General features: G+C 29.6%; 3 protein-coding genes and 2 non-coding genes across 7 annotated transcripts in view; 3 read left to right on the forward strand and 2 right to left on the reverse strand.

Moving 5' to 3' along the window:
- Positions 1-12,563, reverse strand: part of LOC123299256 (AT-rich interactive domain-containing protein 2) — a 48,346-nt gene extending 35,783 nt beyond the window's left edge. The window contains exons 1-2 of one of the 3 annotated variants that reach the window (XM_044881590.1): positions 11,988-12,563; positions 11,790-11,883 (exon numbers count right to left, since the gene is read on the reverse strand). In XM_044881590.1, the coding sequence (XP_044737525.1) occupies positions 11,790-11,883; positions 11,988-12,079 (186 nt within the window). In that variant the 5' untranslated portion in view covers positions 12,080-12,563. The remainder of the gene's footprint in view (positions 1-11,789; positions 11,884-11,987) is intronic. The other 2 variants (XM_044881587.1, XM_044881589.1) reach the window with 2 other exon arrangements.
- Positions 12,564-12,847: 284 nt separating this feature from the next.
- LOC123297467 (zinc finger protein 593 homolog) lies at positions 12,848-15,633 on the forward strand. Its single transcript, XM_044879136.1, has 3 exons — positions 12,848-12,997; positions 13,063-13,212; positions 15,283-15,633. Exons 1-3 carry the CDS (start codon positions 12,908-12,910, stop codon positions 15,475-15,477), a joined length of 435 nt encoding a protein of 144 aa, XP_044735071.1. The 5' UTR covers positions 12,848-12,907; the 3' UTR covers positions 15,478-15,633.
- LOC123297466 (serine--tRNA synthetase-like protein Slimp) lies at positions 15,492-16,896 on the forward strand. The gene has a single exon (XM_044879134.1). The coding sequence runs from the start codon at positions 15,492-15,494 to the stop codon at positions 16,860-16,862; it is 1,371 nt and encodes a 456-aa protein (XP_044735069.1). The 3' UTR covers positions 16,863-16,896.
- A 583-nt stretch (positions 16,897-17,479) lies between these two features.
- Positions 17,480-17,620, reverse strand: LOC123299386. The gene has a single exon (XR_006535325.1). It is a non-coding gene; the product is annotated as a U4 spliceosomal RNA (small nuclear RNA).
- Positions 17,621-18,188: 568 nt separating this feature from the next.
- Positions 18,189-18,329, forward strand: LOC123299387. The gene has a single exon (XR_006535326.1). It is a non-coding gene; the product is annotated as a U4 spliceosomal RNA (small nuclear RNA).
- The last annotated feature ends 624 nt before the right edge of the window (positions 18,330-18,953 follow it).

The following is an 18,953-nucleotide window of genomic DNA, read 5'->3' on the forward strand; positions in this document are numbered from 1 at the left end:
CATAAATTTTTGCATAAAAGCGTTACAAACAAACAAGCAACCTTACTTTCATATTTATAATATACTAGCTGTAAACAACCCGCTTTGCTGGGCAATATACCCACTTTCACCCCTCCCCCATATCACCTTGCGTAGGAGTTACAGTTTTGTAATGTACACGTCATGTCGTCTTTTATTTGATACCCCACTTGGGTATATTTGTAAAATCCACACATTTTTAAACTCCAGATTTTGAGCGGGAAATATTTTTTTGTCATTCGTTTACAATAGCTTCCTATAATTTTTTGCAAAAGAAAGTAAAAGCTAAAACTGTAACTGATTCATGTGTATATCGATGTTAGTGCAAATCTCAATAATGTTGTTTTTCGATGTTTTTAAACATAGTAAAGTAGTGGATATACCAATATGTTGTATCAAGGATAAATTGTTCATGCACTAAATACATAAATAAAAATCGATCGAACATGAATATTCAATTCATTTAGGATTCCTTATTGAAATAATAATAATTTATCAATCAGCCAAGCAGAATACATGCGTTAAGCAATGCATCTAAGTGAGAGGTATTATATACATGTGTTGAGCATGTAGTTGTTGTAAGACTACAGATACGATACGGCAGATTTTCTGTTGTGTGCATGCATCTTACAACTACATGCTCAACACATGTATATAATATATCTCACTTAGATGCAATAAACGCGTTTTCAGTTTGGGAGACAATTAAACTCATAATAAACTCAAAATAATAATATTACTCTCTTTGGATTAATCGGCGACCCCAGATCTATACATTGGGTCATCTTTTACTTCATATGCAATAACTTGTAAAGTTATTTCTGCTAACCGAGCTGTTTTGCCTTCCTTTGAAGAAGCAAGCTCGCAGTACAGAGCGATCAATTCGTTACCAGAAATATTGCAGTATCTCCGAAAAAAATTCGAATTTTGAAAAATCCGTTTAAGGACATATTTTTAAGGGTCTAACTTTTAAAAGCAACAACAACAAAATCGATTTCTTCAAACTAGATCAAAATACTGCCTTAAATTAAATGCAAACAAGTGAAAACAAACAATTGACTGTGTTAATTGTTGAAATACCATGTAGATACTGTGTTGATTACTCTGTTACATTACACATACACACATGTTACACATATATAACTGATATTCCCATATAATACATACTATTCAATTTGCGCTCTCACGAGTATACAGCGATGTTTACGAAAAAATGTTTCAAAAAAGCTGTTTATTTTTTTATAAAGAACATTTTTTACATTTAAACTTTTGTTCTATCTTTAACGGTTTACAAGATGGGTCTTACGAACCCAAGTCCCAATTATTGCTATTCATTTACAAACTCGACCTCACTTTTTACATTCTAAGTACGATATAAAAATTTCAGCTTGATATCTCTTTTCGTTTTTGAGTTATTGTGATGACAGACAGACAGACAACCGGAAATGGACTAATTAGGTGATTTTATGAACACCTATATCAAAATTTTGTTCAGTATTAATAGTTTTAAGAGTTGCAAACTTGGAACTAAACTTAGTATACCTTGGTATATTTCATATACATGGTATAATAATAATTTTATTTGTTAGTATAGTTAGTCTGTATATACAGACGCGTAAGAAACACGGCATTCAATTATTTTTGTTATACATATACCACGATAATGTATATGATTATAAGAGCTGTTTAACTACTCATTCCAAATTTAAAAATACTTTTTTTAACAAATAACAAGATGGTTGTATTTTATTTTAAAACATAAATAAAATGTGTATGTGCGTTACATGCTAACTATGATCAGTGCAGTAGCACATAAAGTAATTTTTAAAATTTTATACAAAAATTATTAATAAAAGTTTCAAATAAAATTTATAATTTACAAATTAATTTAATAAAGTATGATGCAATTTTTTAATTAAAGTATTGGAAATATAAAATACAATAAATTGAAAGAGGGGCCCACATTAGGTATAAATATTGTTTAATGTTTTATTCATGTTGTATTCAGAGTGAAAATACACAAGATGTAATATGTTTAGTTTAAAAATACTGTATCAATAGCAGTAATCTTGACTTACATTAATCAAATGATTCAATTATAGTTTTACTTCAATGACATAATTACTTCCTTAAATTATAACTGTAACAAAATGGAAGTTTTTCTTTCTATAATATTTTTTTAAGGATGTATGAGCATGGTAGTGGGGGCACAAATTTAAAAATAGATATTTTCAATTTTGATGATAAATTTATATTATTACTTGACGATATAAGACGAAAAGTAAGAATAAAATTTTCGATATCTGGCTTAATTTTCAAAATATCGAAAATTGAAAATTTTGTTTAATTATTTAGCTTTCGATATTTCGAAAACCAAGACACATATCGAAAAATTTTATTCTTATTTTTCGTCTACGTTCATGAAGTTATAACAAAATTCATCATCAAAGTTGAAAATAAGATAAAAATAATTTCAACTCTTAATCTACCCTGCTCTTACATCCCTTATATGGACGGTGACACTTAGATTTTTCTTTTCTAATTCATTGCTAATATGTTTACTTTCTATTAAAAAGTTTTTTTTAAATTTGTTTTCATTCATTCCAAATGAAAATTATCAAAAACTTCCAAAATATGTCGTTTTTTGAGAATCCTCCATAAGAGCCAATGTATTTTATATCGATTTTTAATCGATAAATCGATAAATTTTTTCTTAAAAATTTGCACGGATACCTAAACTGAAATTTTAACCACATATTCTTTGAGTAAAAGACTACCTACAAACAAATTTTGAGCCTTTAAATCAAACATTGTTTTCATGCTCATACATCCTTAAATGATCAAATCAAAGGTACAAAAATCTAGCGAGAGTTTAAATCCATCCTCCTTTATAAATTGATAAAAGAGTTGTGATTAAATTCGAGCGATAGATTTTAACTTGTAAAAGGGTGCATTTTTATCCGACTGTCAAGGAATGGTTATTGTAAATTTCTTTATTACCTCGTATCGTATCCAAACGAATCAATGGTTTCAACATTATGTTTATCTCAAAAATCCATATGTTTTTAGATAAGTTTTTCAAAAAACAAAATAAAATGGCGAATTTTTGGAGCAAAATAATAATACATTAATTTAAAAAAAGTTAACATAACCTATATCAGTAGTAGTATATCAAAATAAAGGAAATGAAAAGGAGATTACAAAAATGTATAGAAATTATATGTTTAGAAATTAAGAATAATAAATTGGTTTTAACGTTTTAATACAGTATAAGGAGATGGTTTTTTTAATGCTGAGACCCTAAAAGGTCTAAAATAAGATAAATAATTAAAAAATAAAAAACCCGACTCCGTTAAATAAAACCTGAATAGGAAGAAAATATTTTGTATTGCGACAAGTTTGTTCTATTGTACCCCCTTTGCTTCAAAGGTGCTCAGGAAATCTTTGAACTTTTGGATATTTCTTGAGTGATGATCACTATCATTCTACCCCAAATGATGCGTCAAATCAAGTGAGGGAGAGGCTCTGCATTTTGTGCTTTTATTGAGATTTCAATGGCTAGTAAGTAGATGAAGTATTCTGAAAAGATTTTTCACCAGATGCGATCTTTTTCTTTCATGAGAATGTACAAGAACGGTTTGACTTGTATACCACCCAATCTTTAGTTTTAGTTTTTATTGTGCTTTTCGGTATCCCAAGAAATGATACCTGCCCGTTTATTGGCACCCAGCCAGTAACGACTTTTTACTCAAGAGAGAACTACCATCAACTTTCACCTCACATTATATACCGTATGTCTATTAAAACTATTTTATTTTCATAGACTAGTAAAAAAAATCATATTAATTTTATTTGTGTTTTGTTTAAACTTTTCTCGATCTATTTTTTATATTTCGAATGGACGTCTACAAATTTTTTTGGACCCATTGAATAGATTAATTTGCATGAGCAATGCAATATCACAAGGCATAATTTTATTTCAAGATCGTGACGGCAGAGATATTTTATAAATTTAGAACGGATAGAGAACAAAAATGAAATAATTAGGCTAGCATTAAACGAAATTGCAATTTTTTCAGTATTTATAATCTAATATGTAATTTGTAATTAGCAATGGCGGCGAAAGGACGATTATATTTTTTGTTTGAATAACGAATGAGACACAACAAACGCGACGCGGCGATAACATAAAAGAAAAAAAAAATTAATTAAAAAATTTTGGACAATGATTTAAAAAACAAGATTTTTATAAAACAAAATGATAAATTAATATTCCCATTATTTTATTTGTTATTTAAAACCTGTTAAGATAAAATGAAATGAAATTATAAAAATAGAAATAAAATAAACTTTTAAGATTATATAAAAATAAATATTTTGAGTTGAATTATTTTTTGATAAAATTGATTCTTTTTGACTGATATCGAATTGAGGCTAAGTAAGAATGAAAAATTATTGTTGATTATTTGCTTGACAATAAAACAGCGCAGCGATAACAGAATAGTTGACTTGAAGGTGATAGAAATATAATGGTAGTGCGAAAACAAATATGACAGAGAGTCTCTAGGTCAGGGTCCTGAGCTGGTAAACTCCTCTCATAAGCTACCATGTATTGCTATATAAGCTAAGTCCATATCATAAATACAACGAATCAACTCTCGACCGACAGTCTGTGATGTGACAGGAGGTATTCAAGCAGGCTAGTACCTAATCGGGCCGCAAGCGGTTTCGCCATGTGTAATATAAGCGCCAGGCGCTAACTATACTCTCTTTATAATTTCCCCACTACCGGTGTATGAGTATAGTGAATCGGTATACTCCTCACTTCTTCCTGGCTGACGTCGTACTGTGTGACTCACGGAACGGCACGGCATCCTCGTGGTTTTATATATACTGATAACCGATGAGAACAACAACGACCACGTGGTTTTGTTATTGGGATTGCCATTCACCAGACATACATACATACATTCATACATACACGACATATAATAAGTATATGTAAGTCATAGTAATATCAGCTAGTAAGTATCCGACAAGCAGTCGAGAGAGCCCACACTGCATTCGCTGTAATATAGTGTTAGCATTAACAATAATATTATGTCGGTACAATATCATTGTAACATACGGCCTGGTCTAGCTAACCAGCCCCAGCGCAATCACTTTTCAATACTAGCAACAATTTATACAAAACCATCAGCAATTAGGTGTTATTTCTATGAATAAAATAATATATTTTTAATCATTTTATGTTATCAGATTGCAAACACATTAATTATAAACGTTCAGTTCCTTTAAATAATTTGAATTCAATGTACGATAACTGTAATTATCATCTAGTTACTAGTACCATAATAATTTACTAAAAACAATTTATATTTATTTTCAATTGAATTAGTCATAGCACAACAAAATTAAATCAAAAATTATGATAATAAAGTGTTGCTTCTTTTAAATTTACTTCGTTCCAAAAATCGGATAATCAGAGGGGTCCAAAACCCCTTCTTTTTGTAATCAGGTTTTTATAAATTACAAAAAAACTATTCATAAAATAATATAAAAATTCAAATAAAAGTTCTAGCTGATTTAATTGTGGACACTTGTTTTTTTTTTCGACTTTCTAGCTTCAAAATTGACAGAGATATGACAATTTTTAAAATAATGTGCTTTCGATCCTTCAATCACAGAAAGCTAGAAAGTCGAAAAAAAAACAAATGTGCACAATTAAATCACCTAGAACTTTTATTTGTAACATATTGTGTAATTTGAAAAAAACTCTAAAACCCCCAAATAAGCACCCCATTGAGTGGCCGGTTTTTTTGGTACCAAATTTTTAAAACCTAATGCCGGTTTTCCACTAAACGGGCAATCAAATACAAAACTCAAACTGCAATAGCCATTACCCAGTTTCCAAAAAGTTGCAGTTTTGTTTTTTTCGACTCGAGTTTCAATTTTACAACCAGCATAGTAAAAAACTGTGGAAAATTTCAAAAATGCAACACATTTTTCTTTATTACCATGATTTTTGATTTGATTTTGTTGTGCAAACACTGATTACATGATCAGTGTCGTGGAAGATGGTGTCACAATTTGTCAGATACTTGGAAATTATAAATTGTAGACACGCCAAAATATTCTTGTGCAGATTTCACCACATTGGCAACATAACTTACGTTATTTATATTATTTTATATAACACAAAAATTGATCTAGGAAATTGGAGCAAACATCGCAATTTATTTCGAAAAATCCTAGAGAGACTAGATTTTGACAGTACATTTTCAGAACGTTTTTAAAGAAGACTAAATTTGCTACAATAGAGACTAGAATTGTCTCTGTAGACCATCTAATATTTCCAGATAAAGCTTTAATTTACTGTTAAATCAGTTACGAGTCGATCAAATCGAAAATTTACGCGTAAATCTCGTAAATTTTCCCTAACTTAAAACAAAACTGGTAAATTTACGCAGATCGATGAATTAACATCTGAAGCTCAAATCGACGGTCTCTTTTAAAGTAATTTGGGGAAAATTGCTGCTTATGCTCTGGGAAAATTCCTCTACCATAAACTTATTCTCTTTTTCCTTTGACTCACTGAATTTTTCGATAAAACAAAGAAGTTAAATTACGATTACATTGTCTATAATAATATTAAAGGCATACTTAACTTAATCGTAATCGAATTAACTTATGGGTCAAGGATAAATATGCATTGTGTGTTACTTCTTTTATCTGCTACAATAATGCATGATGGATATACCACCACACATCAAATGCTAAAATAGGTGTTACAACTAATAACTACGAAACCATACAAATTAGCTTAATAAAAATTATAAAGAAAAGTCAAAATTTCAAAATAAAAAACCGATTAACTTTTTATAGGCAAAAAAAAAAAAATTTAGGTATTTAATATTTTTTGTACAAATATAAAATTTGTGAAATCAGGTACCAAAAATTTCGGACTAGACAAAAAAAAAAAACATACAAAAGTTAATTTTTTTTTGCGGCAAAGTTAATTTGAATACGTTCTCATAAAAACTTATACCATTAAAAGTAAGCTTAAACGCATTTTCGTTTTAAAAATGTGAGGGTGACAACCTTTTTAAAATTCACTCTATAAAGAAAGATGACTTGCGAAAAATTTTATTTTTTACCTTTTAGTACAACAAAAGCTAGGTACAAGCTTTCATCCCCTATTTCACTCCCTTAGGGTTAAAATTTCAGAAAATCGTATCGGATGTCATACAAAGAACACATCCTCCAAGTTTCAGGTCTCTGTGATCAGTGGTTTAGGCTGTGTATTGATCCATCAGTCAGTAAATCATTCAGGACAAAACATTTTATATGTATAGATTAATATTAGCTTGACCCGTACGTCGAGTGTGTGTGTGTGTGTGTGTGTGTGTGTGTGTGTGTGTGTGTGTGTGTGTGTGTGTGTCTGTCTGTGGCATCGTAGCGCCTAAACGGATAAACCGATTTTCATTTATTTTATTTCGTTTGATAGGTAATTGAATGGAGAGTGTTCGTAGCTGTGTTTCAAGTGCTTGTTTAGGGTTCCGTATCCGAAAAAACTAAAAAATTGGTGATGATATTCTAAATCGATTCAGTTTGAAAAAGACTTTAAAGAAAGAGGTAATTAATTGGAGAGTGTTCTTAAATATGTTTCAAGTGCGAGTATAGGGTTCCATACGCCGGAAAAAATTACCGGGGGTTTTTTAAATTTTACTTGTTAAAGTTGAAATTTCCCAGCGGACGCGAGCGGTTAACTGTTAGTATATTATGTTACGAGAGATTTTCTCGGTACTGTGCGATAAGTACTACAGTATCTAATCAAGAATTTTTTACCAAACCAGCAACATTTATAAATGGTTGTTTTTCCTGCATGTGTATAATAATAATAACAAAACAATCGTACAGCTGTTTTTAAGCACATAAATAGTTATAATATAAGGGGTCATATAACGTATATTACAATATCACACACATACATACTACCACTACACTTTTAAATATTTACCCTAACTAATATGTTTTAATAACATGATTGGTTGGTTATTAGAAATTAGAGAAATTTCATCATTCAGAACATGACTTGAACATAACAAATCATTTTAAATCTCACATTTAAACAAAAACTACTTTAAAAACGAAAATTAGTAAACGTAGTTTAAACTGAAATGAGACCGAATAAGAAAGGATGTAGATGAATTAGTATGTGTACACATATGCAGTCAAATATATACTCTCTGTCGAACAGTCTCATTTCAATTTGATCGGCCTACTCAGCCTTTAAGGATGTATGAGCATGGTAGTGGGGGCACAAATTTAAAAATAGATATTTTCAATTTTGATGATAAATTTATATTATTACTTGACGATATAAGACGAAAAGTAAGAATAAAATTTTTCGATATCTGGCTTAATTTTCAAAATATCGAAAATTGAAAATTTTGTTTAATTATTTAGCTTTCGATATTTCGAAAACCAAGACACATATCGAAAAATTTTATTCTTATTTTTCGTCTACATTCATGAAGTTATAACAAAATTCATCATCAAAGTTGAAAATAAGATAAAAATAATTTCAACCCTTAATCTACCCTGCTCTTACATCCCTTATATGGACGGTGACACTTAGTTTTTTTCTTTTCTAATTCATTGCTAATATGTTTACTTTCTATTAAAAAGTTTTTTTTTTAAATTTGGTTTCATTCATTCCAAATGAAAATTATCAAAAACTTCCAAAATATGTCGTTTTTTGAGATTCCTCCATAAGAGCCAATGTATTTTATATCGATTTTTAATGACTTTTTTCTTAAAAATTTGCACGGATACCTAAGCTGAAATTTTAACCACATATTCTTTGAGTAAAAGACTACCTACAAACAAATTTTGAGCCTTTAAATCAAACATTGTTGTCATGCTCATACATCCTTAAGCCCTGCATATCTCTAAAATATAATACAATTTTTTTTTTTAATAAAAGGATGTATGCTTTAGAAGCAGCAGTTTTCATCTTGGAATTAATTTTATTCCCTATTTAGCATGTTTCTAGTATTTATTATTTTTGGAGCAATCTGTATTATTGACTATCTATATATTTGGAGTCCAGGCGAACCAAAAACTTACGATCTTCGGGGTGTCGCACCACCGAAAGAAAACGTACTATTTCTCATAATTTCCCAAATAGGTTTTAGGCCCCCCATAATGAAGTTTCAGTTTTTTTATTTATATTTATCTATATTTAAATCAAATACAAATTCATAGCAAAAATTTTTAAATAATTTAATTTAATATATATTTATTTCCAATTCAATTTAAAAAAAATAATATTCTTAATAAATTAAACAACTTAAATTAAAAAAATTTGTTGGTGACCTCTAAGTAATAAATTTAATTTTTTGTACCTATAATAATAGCTTGTTCAATATTTTTTATGTACTTTAAATCCTTGAAAATAAACTCACTTATCAAATGGAAAATCATTTAAAAGCAATTTATTATTATTTAAAATAATACAAAGAAATGTGAAAATTTCGCAAAAATTTTCTAATAGACCTTTTCATTATGTCATAAGCGCAAGTGCAGAGTTTATTTTTTCGTACTGACAGCAATAAGTAGGACTAATAGGAGAAAATATTTGTTATGCATTTTATCACATTGGTTATAAATCATTTAGTACGAAACAAATGTGAATCGTGATTTTAAAATGAAAAGCCCTATTAAAAATAAATTCTAGTTCAAAAAACTATAAAAACACACTTTATTGCACTAAAAAGTGCAGAGTAATTTTAAATGTAATGTAAAATTCAAAGCGTGGAATGGTCGATATCTGTCAACTGAGGTTATTTAAAGAATGAATATTGGGAGCACCCCACGCACTGAATTTTACATTACAATTAAAATTATTATCCACTTGTAAGTGCAATAAAGCGTGTTATTATAGTTTTTATCCGACTGTCAAAGAGTGGTTATGTTTTTCGCGCGTATCTTGTATGTATGTATGTACGTATGTATGTTTATAAATATCTTTATCTCAAAAAAAAATTGCATTCGTGTCTAGAACTCGAATAGCCTAATTGGTAGGGCGCTTGACATAAATCCAAGAAGTCCGGGTTCGAGTGTATTTTTTTCAATTCTCTTTAATTCAAACAAAAGTTGTTTATTTATTTATAAGGAACATTTATTTTTTACATTTAAACTTTTGTTCTTTCTCTAACGGTCTGCAAGATGGGTCTTCGTAACCAAGACAAATTGACTAATGTTCCTCATTTACGAACTTGACCTCGCTTTTTACGTCCTAAGCACGTTACAAAAATTTCAGCTTGATATCTCTTTTCGTTTTTGAATAATCATGATGACAGACGGACAGGCAGACAGACAACCGGAAATGGGCTAATTAGGTGATTTTATGAACACCTATACCAAAATTTTGTTAATAGTATTAAGCGTTACAAACTTGAGACTAAACTTAATATACTATGTATATTTCATATACATTGTATAAAAATTATATTAGGTTAGGTTATACGGCTGTCTACGAAAGACACACTTAGGCTATAGAGCCCATTGTGATACCATATATGTGTTTTATCACCTTTCCGCCCATAATTTCATTTATCAGCTACTCAATTTCAAAGGCTGAGTGCACCTCCTTCATGCATATATACCATGCACTACACCAGTCCATCACAACTATTAATTAAATTAATTTTGGTGCGACGGCGGGAATCGAACCCGCTACTCTAAGCATACCGCGGACGGAATTGGTTACTAATAAGGCGACTTATAAGAATTAACATTTATTTATAAATCAAACAGAAAAACTTTTTACAGTGTGCCATTCATTTGAATAAAAGGAAAGAGTGTTCAATACACTAATAATTAATTTGCAGATAATTTTCTCGTGTACAAACTTAATCATAACCAATATTAGTTTATAAAATAAATATTGAACTTTGTACATGAGAAAACTGTGTGGTAATAAATTTTTAATGTATTGAATTTTTACTTGCCTTTAATTCAAATGAATGGCAGACGTTGTCCTTTTTGAATTTGTATTCAAGATAAAAAGTGACAAAATATTATAAATTAAAAAACATTAGGCTGCACTTAGTTTTCTATTTCAAATATGTATTTTAAAAACATACGATATTTTGGTATTCATTTACTATTTTAAAAGAAAAACAACAGATTATTGAATCAAAGATAAAAGCAAGCGATGCTATGTTGTAAACGACTTTTAAAATAAGATAATTTATTTAAATGGTGTAACGTACTTTTTTTTTAAAACATAGTTCCTTATGTATTGAATTAAATCGGTTGGAAAGTAAATAAACTCAAATACAAGTATATTTAATAACATGAGAAATTATTGGTTTAAATTATACTTTGTATATATATTTATTTAAAAAAAAAACTATCTTTTATATTTTAAATATTAAATTAAATTCGTTGAAAAATAATAAATATTCCAATAGACAAATACCTATAATGATTACAGACTAATGCTAGCAAGTTAGAAGCGTTCAACATGAATGAACATATTTAACCTTGAACCATTACAGTCATAATACAATACATTAATTGACAGAAATACTAAAAAAAAATTTATAAATTAAGCAAAACGGATCAGTTCAATTATTGTTTATTAAATATAATAATTTATACAAATATTTTAAAGAAAATTTTTTACAAAGGGTTATGATCTACTGGGGTGTGACCTTAAAATATATAGTAAATTGAAAAGAAAAATGTTTAAATCTTACCTTTACCCAGCCACCTCTGGCCGTAACCAAATTGTAAAGTAAATAAAGATCGATCGGCACTTCGCCGATGACGGGAGGTCTCCGGAACGGTGTTCTGAAAACATGTATAATTTGTATGAATATACATAACAACTCTACATTGTATACAAAGCATCAGATGTTGTGTTCTGTTGTTTGTATATGGTAGAGTGTACATACCCTCGAGTATCGTGGAAATGTTGCAATTCTCGAAGAAATGCATCTCGTTCGCAGGCGTATTGAGCTGGATCCTTGTTGAGAATTTTGGCCATAGTAGCACAAAACTGCACAACACTTTAAATTGGCACCACTACACGTGTCACGGTTATGCATTTGACCATCAACATATTCGCCAGGAATTATAGCGAACTCGTAGAATTCATTAAGCAGTTGGGGTCCAACCAACGTCGGGTATTGTTCGACTCCCGCACCAGTAGCTATAGGGTTGGCTCACACAATCGCTAGCTTGCCAGTAGCCGACTCCCTGCGCTAGCACAAAGTTGCACTCATTTCATTAATGCGCAGATACATTCGTTCTCAGTTGTTTTCAGCATCAAATATTACTTACAAAACAATTGTTTTTTATCAACGATTAAAATTTGTTAGTTTTCACAATTTTCACTGCATCACTTAAATATTTACACAACGATTTTTTCATGTTAACCCATGATGCTTGTGACAAGACACTATTACAACATGGCGACCGGTTATACATACACTACAATACCGCGAAAAACAATATTACATATTTTTAAATACACAATAAACAAGCACGATTTTAAAAATGTTTATATTAACTTAATAAACACACTTATAAATAAAAATTATTTGAGTTACAGACATCTTTTTTTATATTTAACACTTAAAGTTTTTTTAAATTAAAGAGAGAAGTTACCAAGCGGATGCCATTAAACATTTTATAACAGAAGAAGAACCGGTATTTAATACTACTATTACTCCATCCCATCATATTATTTTGTACTATCATCTCCGTTGGTAGCCATTAGTTAACTAATTTAACAACTAGATGGAGTTGTATCATGTAAATTGTAAAGACATCTTCTAAACGTTCTGAAGCTTTATTGAAGTACACGTGGAAAATGGTTTACAAGAGGAAAAAATACCATTATGGTGATACCCATTTAAAACGAAGATGGGCTACAAAACGTAGAACCAAGGATTTAGATCAGGTACAATTTATTTATGCATATAAACATTAAATTATATTATAAAATACATATATATCTCTTTAAAGATTAATGAAGATATCAAAACTGATAATTGTGAAAAACTTTTAAATCAAGAGGTCGATTTAGATAAACCAGGAGCAGCACAATTTTATTGTGTACATTGTGCTAAATATTTTATTAATAATCGAGCTTTAGAAGATCATTTTCGAACCAAGGTAAATATAATTAATTATTTAGTAGATAATACAAGAATTGTATAAATATATTACATGACTGTTAAAAAAAAAATTTAACCAAGTAGGCAGTCATGTAATATATCAATTATCAACATACCGAACTGATCGATTTTATCATATGCTTGTTAAATACTATTGTTATCATTACTAATAATATGTTAAACTTGTTGGCAAATCGTTTAATCTAATGTTTTTAAATCGTTTATTAGAAAAATTGATAAAATTATCCAGTCAAATTAGTCCATAAAACATAAGTAAGGTTACAAAAATTCTCACAGAGCTAAAAATTGGAATGAATGTTCAGAATACTATTATAAACGAATTGTGAAAAGGCCCCATCAATCCCACTTGTGCAAAAAATTTTATTGAGGAGGGAAGTTTGCAAAAATAGTCTTCGCGTTTTTTAGCAAAACGATGAGTTTCACAGCAAAAATAGTTTAGACAAAAATTATAGATAATCCAATTCTTTACCAAAAGTGTCTCAACACCTTTTTTCATAAGTATTGCCATTTTCGTGATATAGCGGTTCAAAGAATTGAACAAATTATTTTTTTCGTAATACATTTTTGAACCATTATACGAGTAAAAATATGAGGACTTATTTTTGATGAACCAGCTTCTTCTTTTTGGCGCTGTCTTTTCGCAGCATCAATGCTACACTTTCGAGTATAATTTTTTCGACACTGCACATGAATTTTTACTCATGTCTGGTCTTTCAAGTACTCCGAAAATTCACTATCTCTTTCAATACTTACGACTAAAAGTTTTTTGTGGAGTATGAGACCTTTGAAACGAGGCACGTATACGAGCATCACCACGCTGACAATTGAATGGAAGACAGATGTTACTCAGGCCATGCTACAAAATAAAAATTCTTGATTGATTTATATTCTAAAAATTTTATAATTTGTATGTATAAGATATAGGGACTCATATTTTTACTCGTATAACGGTTCAAAAATGTATATAAACGTGAATATTACGAATATAGTCATATGGTAGCATTGAGGCCCAAAATTTTTTTTGAAATGCTTATTTTAGCCTCAAATTGTCTATAAATTGTATAGTAAGATCTTTGGTCCCTGAATACGAATCCGATGTCGGATTAGACGGATTTTGTTATGTTTTCCTAAAATCGTGACATTTTTTACTGGAAATTCCACTTGTTGAAACAAAAACGGCAAACTAAGTATTTACCGTCCATCGTGCTCTAGGGGGTATTTTTGATCGCTGATTATAAACCCGATATCAGACCGTTAAACGACCGTCTTCAGAAAATCGTGCCATTATTTTTAGTAACTAAAAATTAAGTATTTTTTTCGAATCACAGCTTTCTTCGTTAAGTGGTTCTCGAGTTACAACTAAATATTAATACTCACATCCTATACTTACCGATCTCTCCTGTAAGATTGCTAGATTATTCCGTTCAAAAGTAGTAGATCTGGTAATTTCATAATTCACCAAAATAACTAAATAAAATTGCTGCTTTTTAATGATAATAAATAGTAAACAAACAAAAAATTTTGACGTTTTTGAATTTTCTATAGTAACTAAAATCTAAAAACAGAAAACCTAGCATTTAGAAACTATGCATTAAATCATAAAATAAACCAGATTTTCGTATTTTTTGATTCCTAATTATTTTACTTAGTTTTATTCCTCCTTAACCACACAACGGATTTTGCAACGCTTTTCATCATGTAGATAATTTTTAACCGACTTCAAACTCAATTCGACCGTATTTTTAAAAAAATGTTTTTACGTTGGAACTTGCGACTAGGTTTCGTTAAAATTGTGTAAATAATGAAAATTTTGTAAATGGGGTAAATAAATTTTAAAGCATTATACATACATACTTTTAGAGTGTCTTTTTCCTACTTGAGGATAAACCGGGTGCATATTTGAGGATACAAAGCCGAAATTCACTCCTAATTTATTTAAAAAATATAAAAAATAGGCATGAATTTTAATTTATGTATAATTTGCTCATTATTTAAAAAAAAACTATTGTAAAGAGTTATTGATAATACAATTTTTTAAACTTTATAGGTTCATAAACGACGATTAAAAGCGCTAGAACTAGAACCATATTCAATAGAAGATTCAGAACGAGCTGCTGGTTTAGGAAGTTTTAAGCAACCAGTTAAACGTAAAATAGAAACACAAAAACCTTTAGAAGAATGTGATGAAGAAATGTATATTGAACCCGAACAGACAAACAATAAAAAATTAAAAACTCAATAACAAAAATCAACAAAATGGCAGTACTTTTAAAAAATTACAAACCTTTATATAATATTTTAAGGCGCGGTTATTCAAATGCCCCAAATGCAATACAATCAGTTTTATATGTATCACGTGATAAGGCCACGGCAGTAAATGCATACGTTACACCTTGTGTAGAATTTGATTTTCAAAAATTATGTGAAAGTGTCAATCTTCGTAAATTAAATATAAATATGGCGGAAATTGTGGCATTATGGAATTATTACAAGCATTTGGAGAGTAATAAAAATCAATTGGAGCATAAAAAACAATTTATTGTGGATAGTTTACGAATGTTATCAAAAGAACCGTTAACAGATCAAATCACTGATAAAATGAATAAATTAAAAACACATGGGAAATTTGTACGTGAAGATTTAAAAGTAATGAAAGAGAAATTAAATGTATTAGAAAGCGATGTTATTTTACGAATGTTAAATTTACCAAATGTTGTACATCCAAATACTCCAAAAGAAGATATCATTGTCCATGAATTTGAGAGTAAACCATCAACAGAATTATCACATTTGAATGTTGGAACGAAATTAAATTTAATTGAATACAATAATCCACAATATTATTTCTTAAAAGGTGATGCAGCTATGCTAGAATTACATATTATGAATTATGGTTCTCATATATTTTCAAATGAAGATTTTATCCCTGTATCGAATCCAGATTTTGTTCGAAGTATTGTTGTTGAAGGATGTGGGCGACCTCTATATGATGATAGTTCCACGTTTATCCTTAAAAATAAAGATGATAATCCGTACGATGATTTACATTTGGTGGGTGGATCATCCGTTTTAGAATTCATGGCTATCCATACGAAAAATATGGTTTATTCATCAATACTTCCGTTAAAATATTTTAATATTGGAAGAAAATATACACCAACAGATAATAATTGTGTATCGTCGTCAGCAGGACTATTCACTGCTAGTCAAAGTACAACTTTAGAGATATTCATCGCTACTTTAGATTCAGATGACCAATGTGGAAACGAATTTAAAAACGTATTAGATTTAGTTACACAACTATATGAAATGTTGGGTTATCATTTTAGAATCGTTTATAAATGTCCGGAAAATTTACATAAATGGGAAAGTTTTCGAGCTGATATTGAAATGTTTTCAAGTTCATTAAATGATTATGTAGTTATCGGTCATATCTCGATATCAGATTCGTATTATAGTAAACGATTAATGTTCCAATATGTCGACAATAAAGAAAAATTTTATCCTAAAGTTATTTCGGGTTGTATTATCGACTATCCGAAATTGTTAGGATGTATATTAGAACAAAAATGTTTCGAAAATAGTTCAGAAATAATACCTAGTCATATTATGTCATTTCAACTGTAATAGGATTCTATTTTGCTAATAAAGTATTTTGAAGAATTTCGTTTTTTTTTTTTTTTTAATTTTTTTACTAATTAGCATTTTTTGTTCTGGACAGTTGTCCAAAAATAACATGTTAAGTCAATTGGGTGTCGGTTCTGTAGGATCCCGCTTGTAAACCGTTCGAGACAGAAAAAATGTTTAAATATAAAAAATGGTGCTTATACAAAATTTTGTTTGAAACATTTTTTTATAAACATCACTGTCTACCCGCGAGGGCGCAAATTGGAACAAGAATTTGGTGGGTGTTTAGTGCTTTGTCTACAAAACTTTTAAAAGATAGAAAGTTGAAAATTTGCAGGTAGCTAGCTTCATTCAACTAATGGTTTGTTTTGTGGCAGATTTTCGAAAAAAAAAAAAAAAATTTAGAAAATACTTCATTTTTAAGTTATTATGAGAGGCTAAACAATAAGCAGCTAACTGATTGGACCCATTTAAAAAGGGATTTTTGACATATTGTTCATCTCTAAACCCTTAGTTACACTAAAGCCTTTCGAGCTAAATGTCCCAATATGTGTATCTGGTATAAATAAATACATGTGGGTCATTTATAAGAATATTGTTTTCATTATAATCAACAATCCCCTTAGGGATTTACAAAAATTGCCGTAGCGGTCAGTTTTTCATGACCACAAGGCGGGGTATTGGTTAAAGTTTTCAACTAGCAATAATCGCACCTCGGTTAGACCTCATTGGTTACGATATCGCCACTGCGCAAAGCTAATGATTATTACAGCTTATGTATATTATATACACTGAAATGCGACATACCATTAGTGAGAGGACTACACAATTTTGGAATTTATTAGATATAGTACGCACATGCATAAATATTAAACACAAGGTACACATACATATATTTTGTATACTGTTAAAACCCAACAGCCAGAGTCTAGAAAGAGAAGAAAAATAATAGTATGTATCAATATACATTAATGTCATTTTATGAAGTACAAATAAAATATATACAAATAAAATAAGTTCATTCATTTAATACAATTTGTATATCTGTATTTGTATATTTGTATGAACTTATTTTATTTGTATATATTTTATTCGTACTTCATAAAATGACATTAATGTATATTGATACATACTATTATTTTTCTTCTCTTTCTAGACTCTGGCTGTTGGGTTTTAACAGTATACAAAATATATGTATGTGTACCTTGTGTTTAATATGTATGCATGTGCGTTCTATATCTAATAAATTCCAAAATTGTGTAGTCCTCTCACTAATGGTATGTCGCATTTCAGTGTATATAATATACATAAGCTGTAAAAATCATTAGCTTTGCGCAGTGGCGATATCGTAACCAATGAGGTCTAACCGAGGTGCGATTATTGCTAGTTGAAAACTTTAACCAATACCCCGCCTTGTGGTCATGAAAAACTGACCGCTACGGCAATTTTTGTAAATCCCTAAGGGGATTGTTGATTATAATGAAAACATAATTCTTCTAAATGGCCCAGAACATGTATTTATATTTCCCAGATTAACATAATGGGACATTTAGCTCGAAAGGCCCCTTAGTTTAACTAAGGGTTAGAAATGAACAATATGTCAAAAATTCCTTTTTAAATGGGTCCAATCAGTTAACTGCTTATTGTTTAGTGTAGCTAGCCCTCTCATAATAACTTAAAAATGAAGTATTTTCTAAATTTTTTTTTTGTTTTTCGAGAATCTGCCACCAAACAAACCATTATTAGTAGTTGAATGAAGCTAGCTACCTGCAAATTTTCAACTTTCTATCTTTTAAAAGTTTTGTAGACAAAGCACTAAACACCCACCAAATTATTGTTCCAATTTGCGCCCTCGCCGGTAGACAGTGATGTTTAAAAAAAATGTTTCAAACAAAATTTTGTATAAGCACCATTTTTTATATTTAAACATTTTTTCTGTCTCGAACGGTTTACAAGCGGGATCCTACAGAACCGACACCCAATTGACTTATGCTGTTCATTTATGAACTTAAGCTTACTTTTTACGCCCTGAGCACGCTATGCAGCTTGATATATCTTTTCGCTTTTGAGTTATCGTGATCACCTTCAGAG

Source organism: Chrysoperla carnea, chromosome 4, assembly GCF_905475395.1.
Source record: "Chrysoperla carnea chromosome 4, inChrCarn1.1, whole genome shotgun sequence".
Lineage (NCBI taxonomy): Eukaryota > Metazoa > Arthropoda > Insecta > Neuroptera > Chrysopidae > Chrysoperla > Chrysoperla carnea.

Bases quoted from the DNA above. Each gene is read 5' to 3' on its own strand.
- LOC123297467 (XM_044879136.1), top strand. From the start codon at position 12,908: ATGGTTTACAAGAGGAAAAAATACCATTATGGTGATACCCATTTAAAA. The intron at 12,998-13,062 runs GTACAATTTATT...ATCTCTTTAAAG, and splicing joins GAACCAAGGATTTAGATCAG to ATTAATGAAGATATCAAAAC. The intron at 13,213-15,282 runs GTAAATATAATT...TAAACTTTATAG, and splicing joins AAGATCATTTTCGAACCAAG to GTTCATAAACGACGATTAAA.
- LOC123297466 (XM_044879134.1), top strand. From the start codon at position 15,492: ATGGCAGTACTTTTAAAAAATTACAAACCTTTATATAATATTTTAAGG.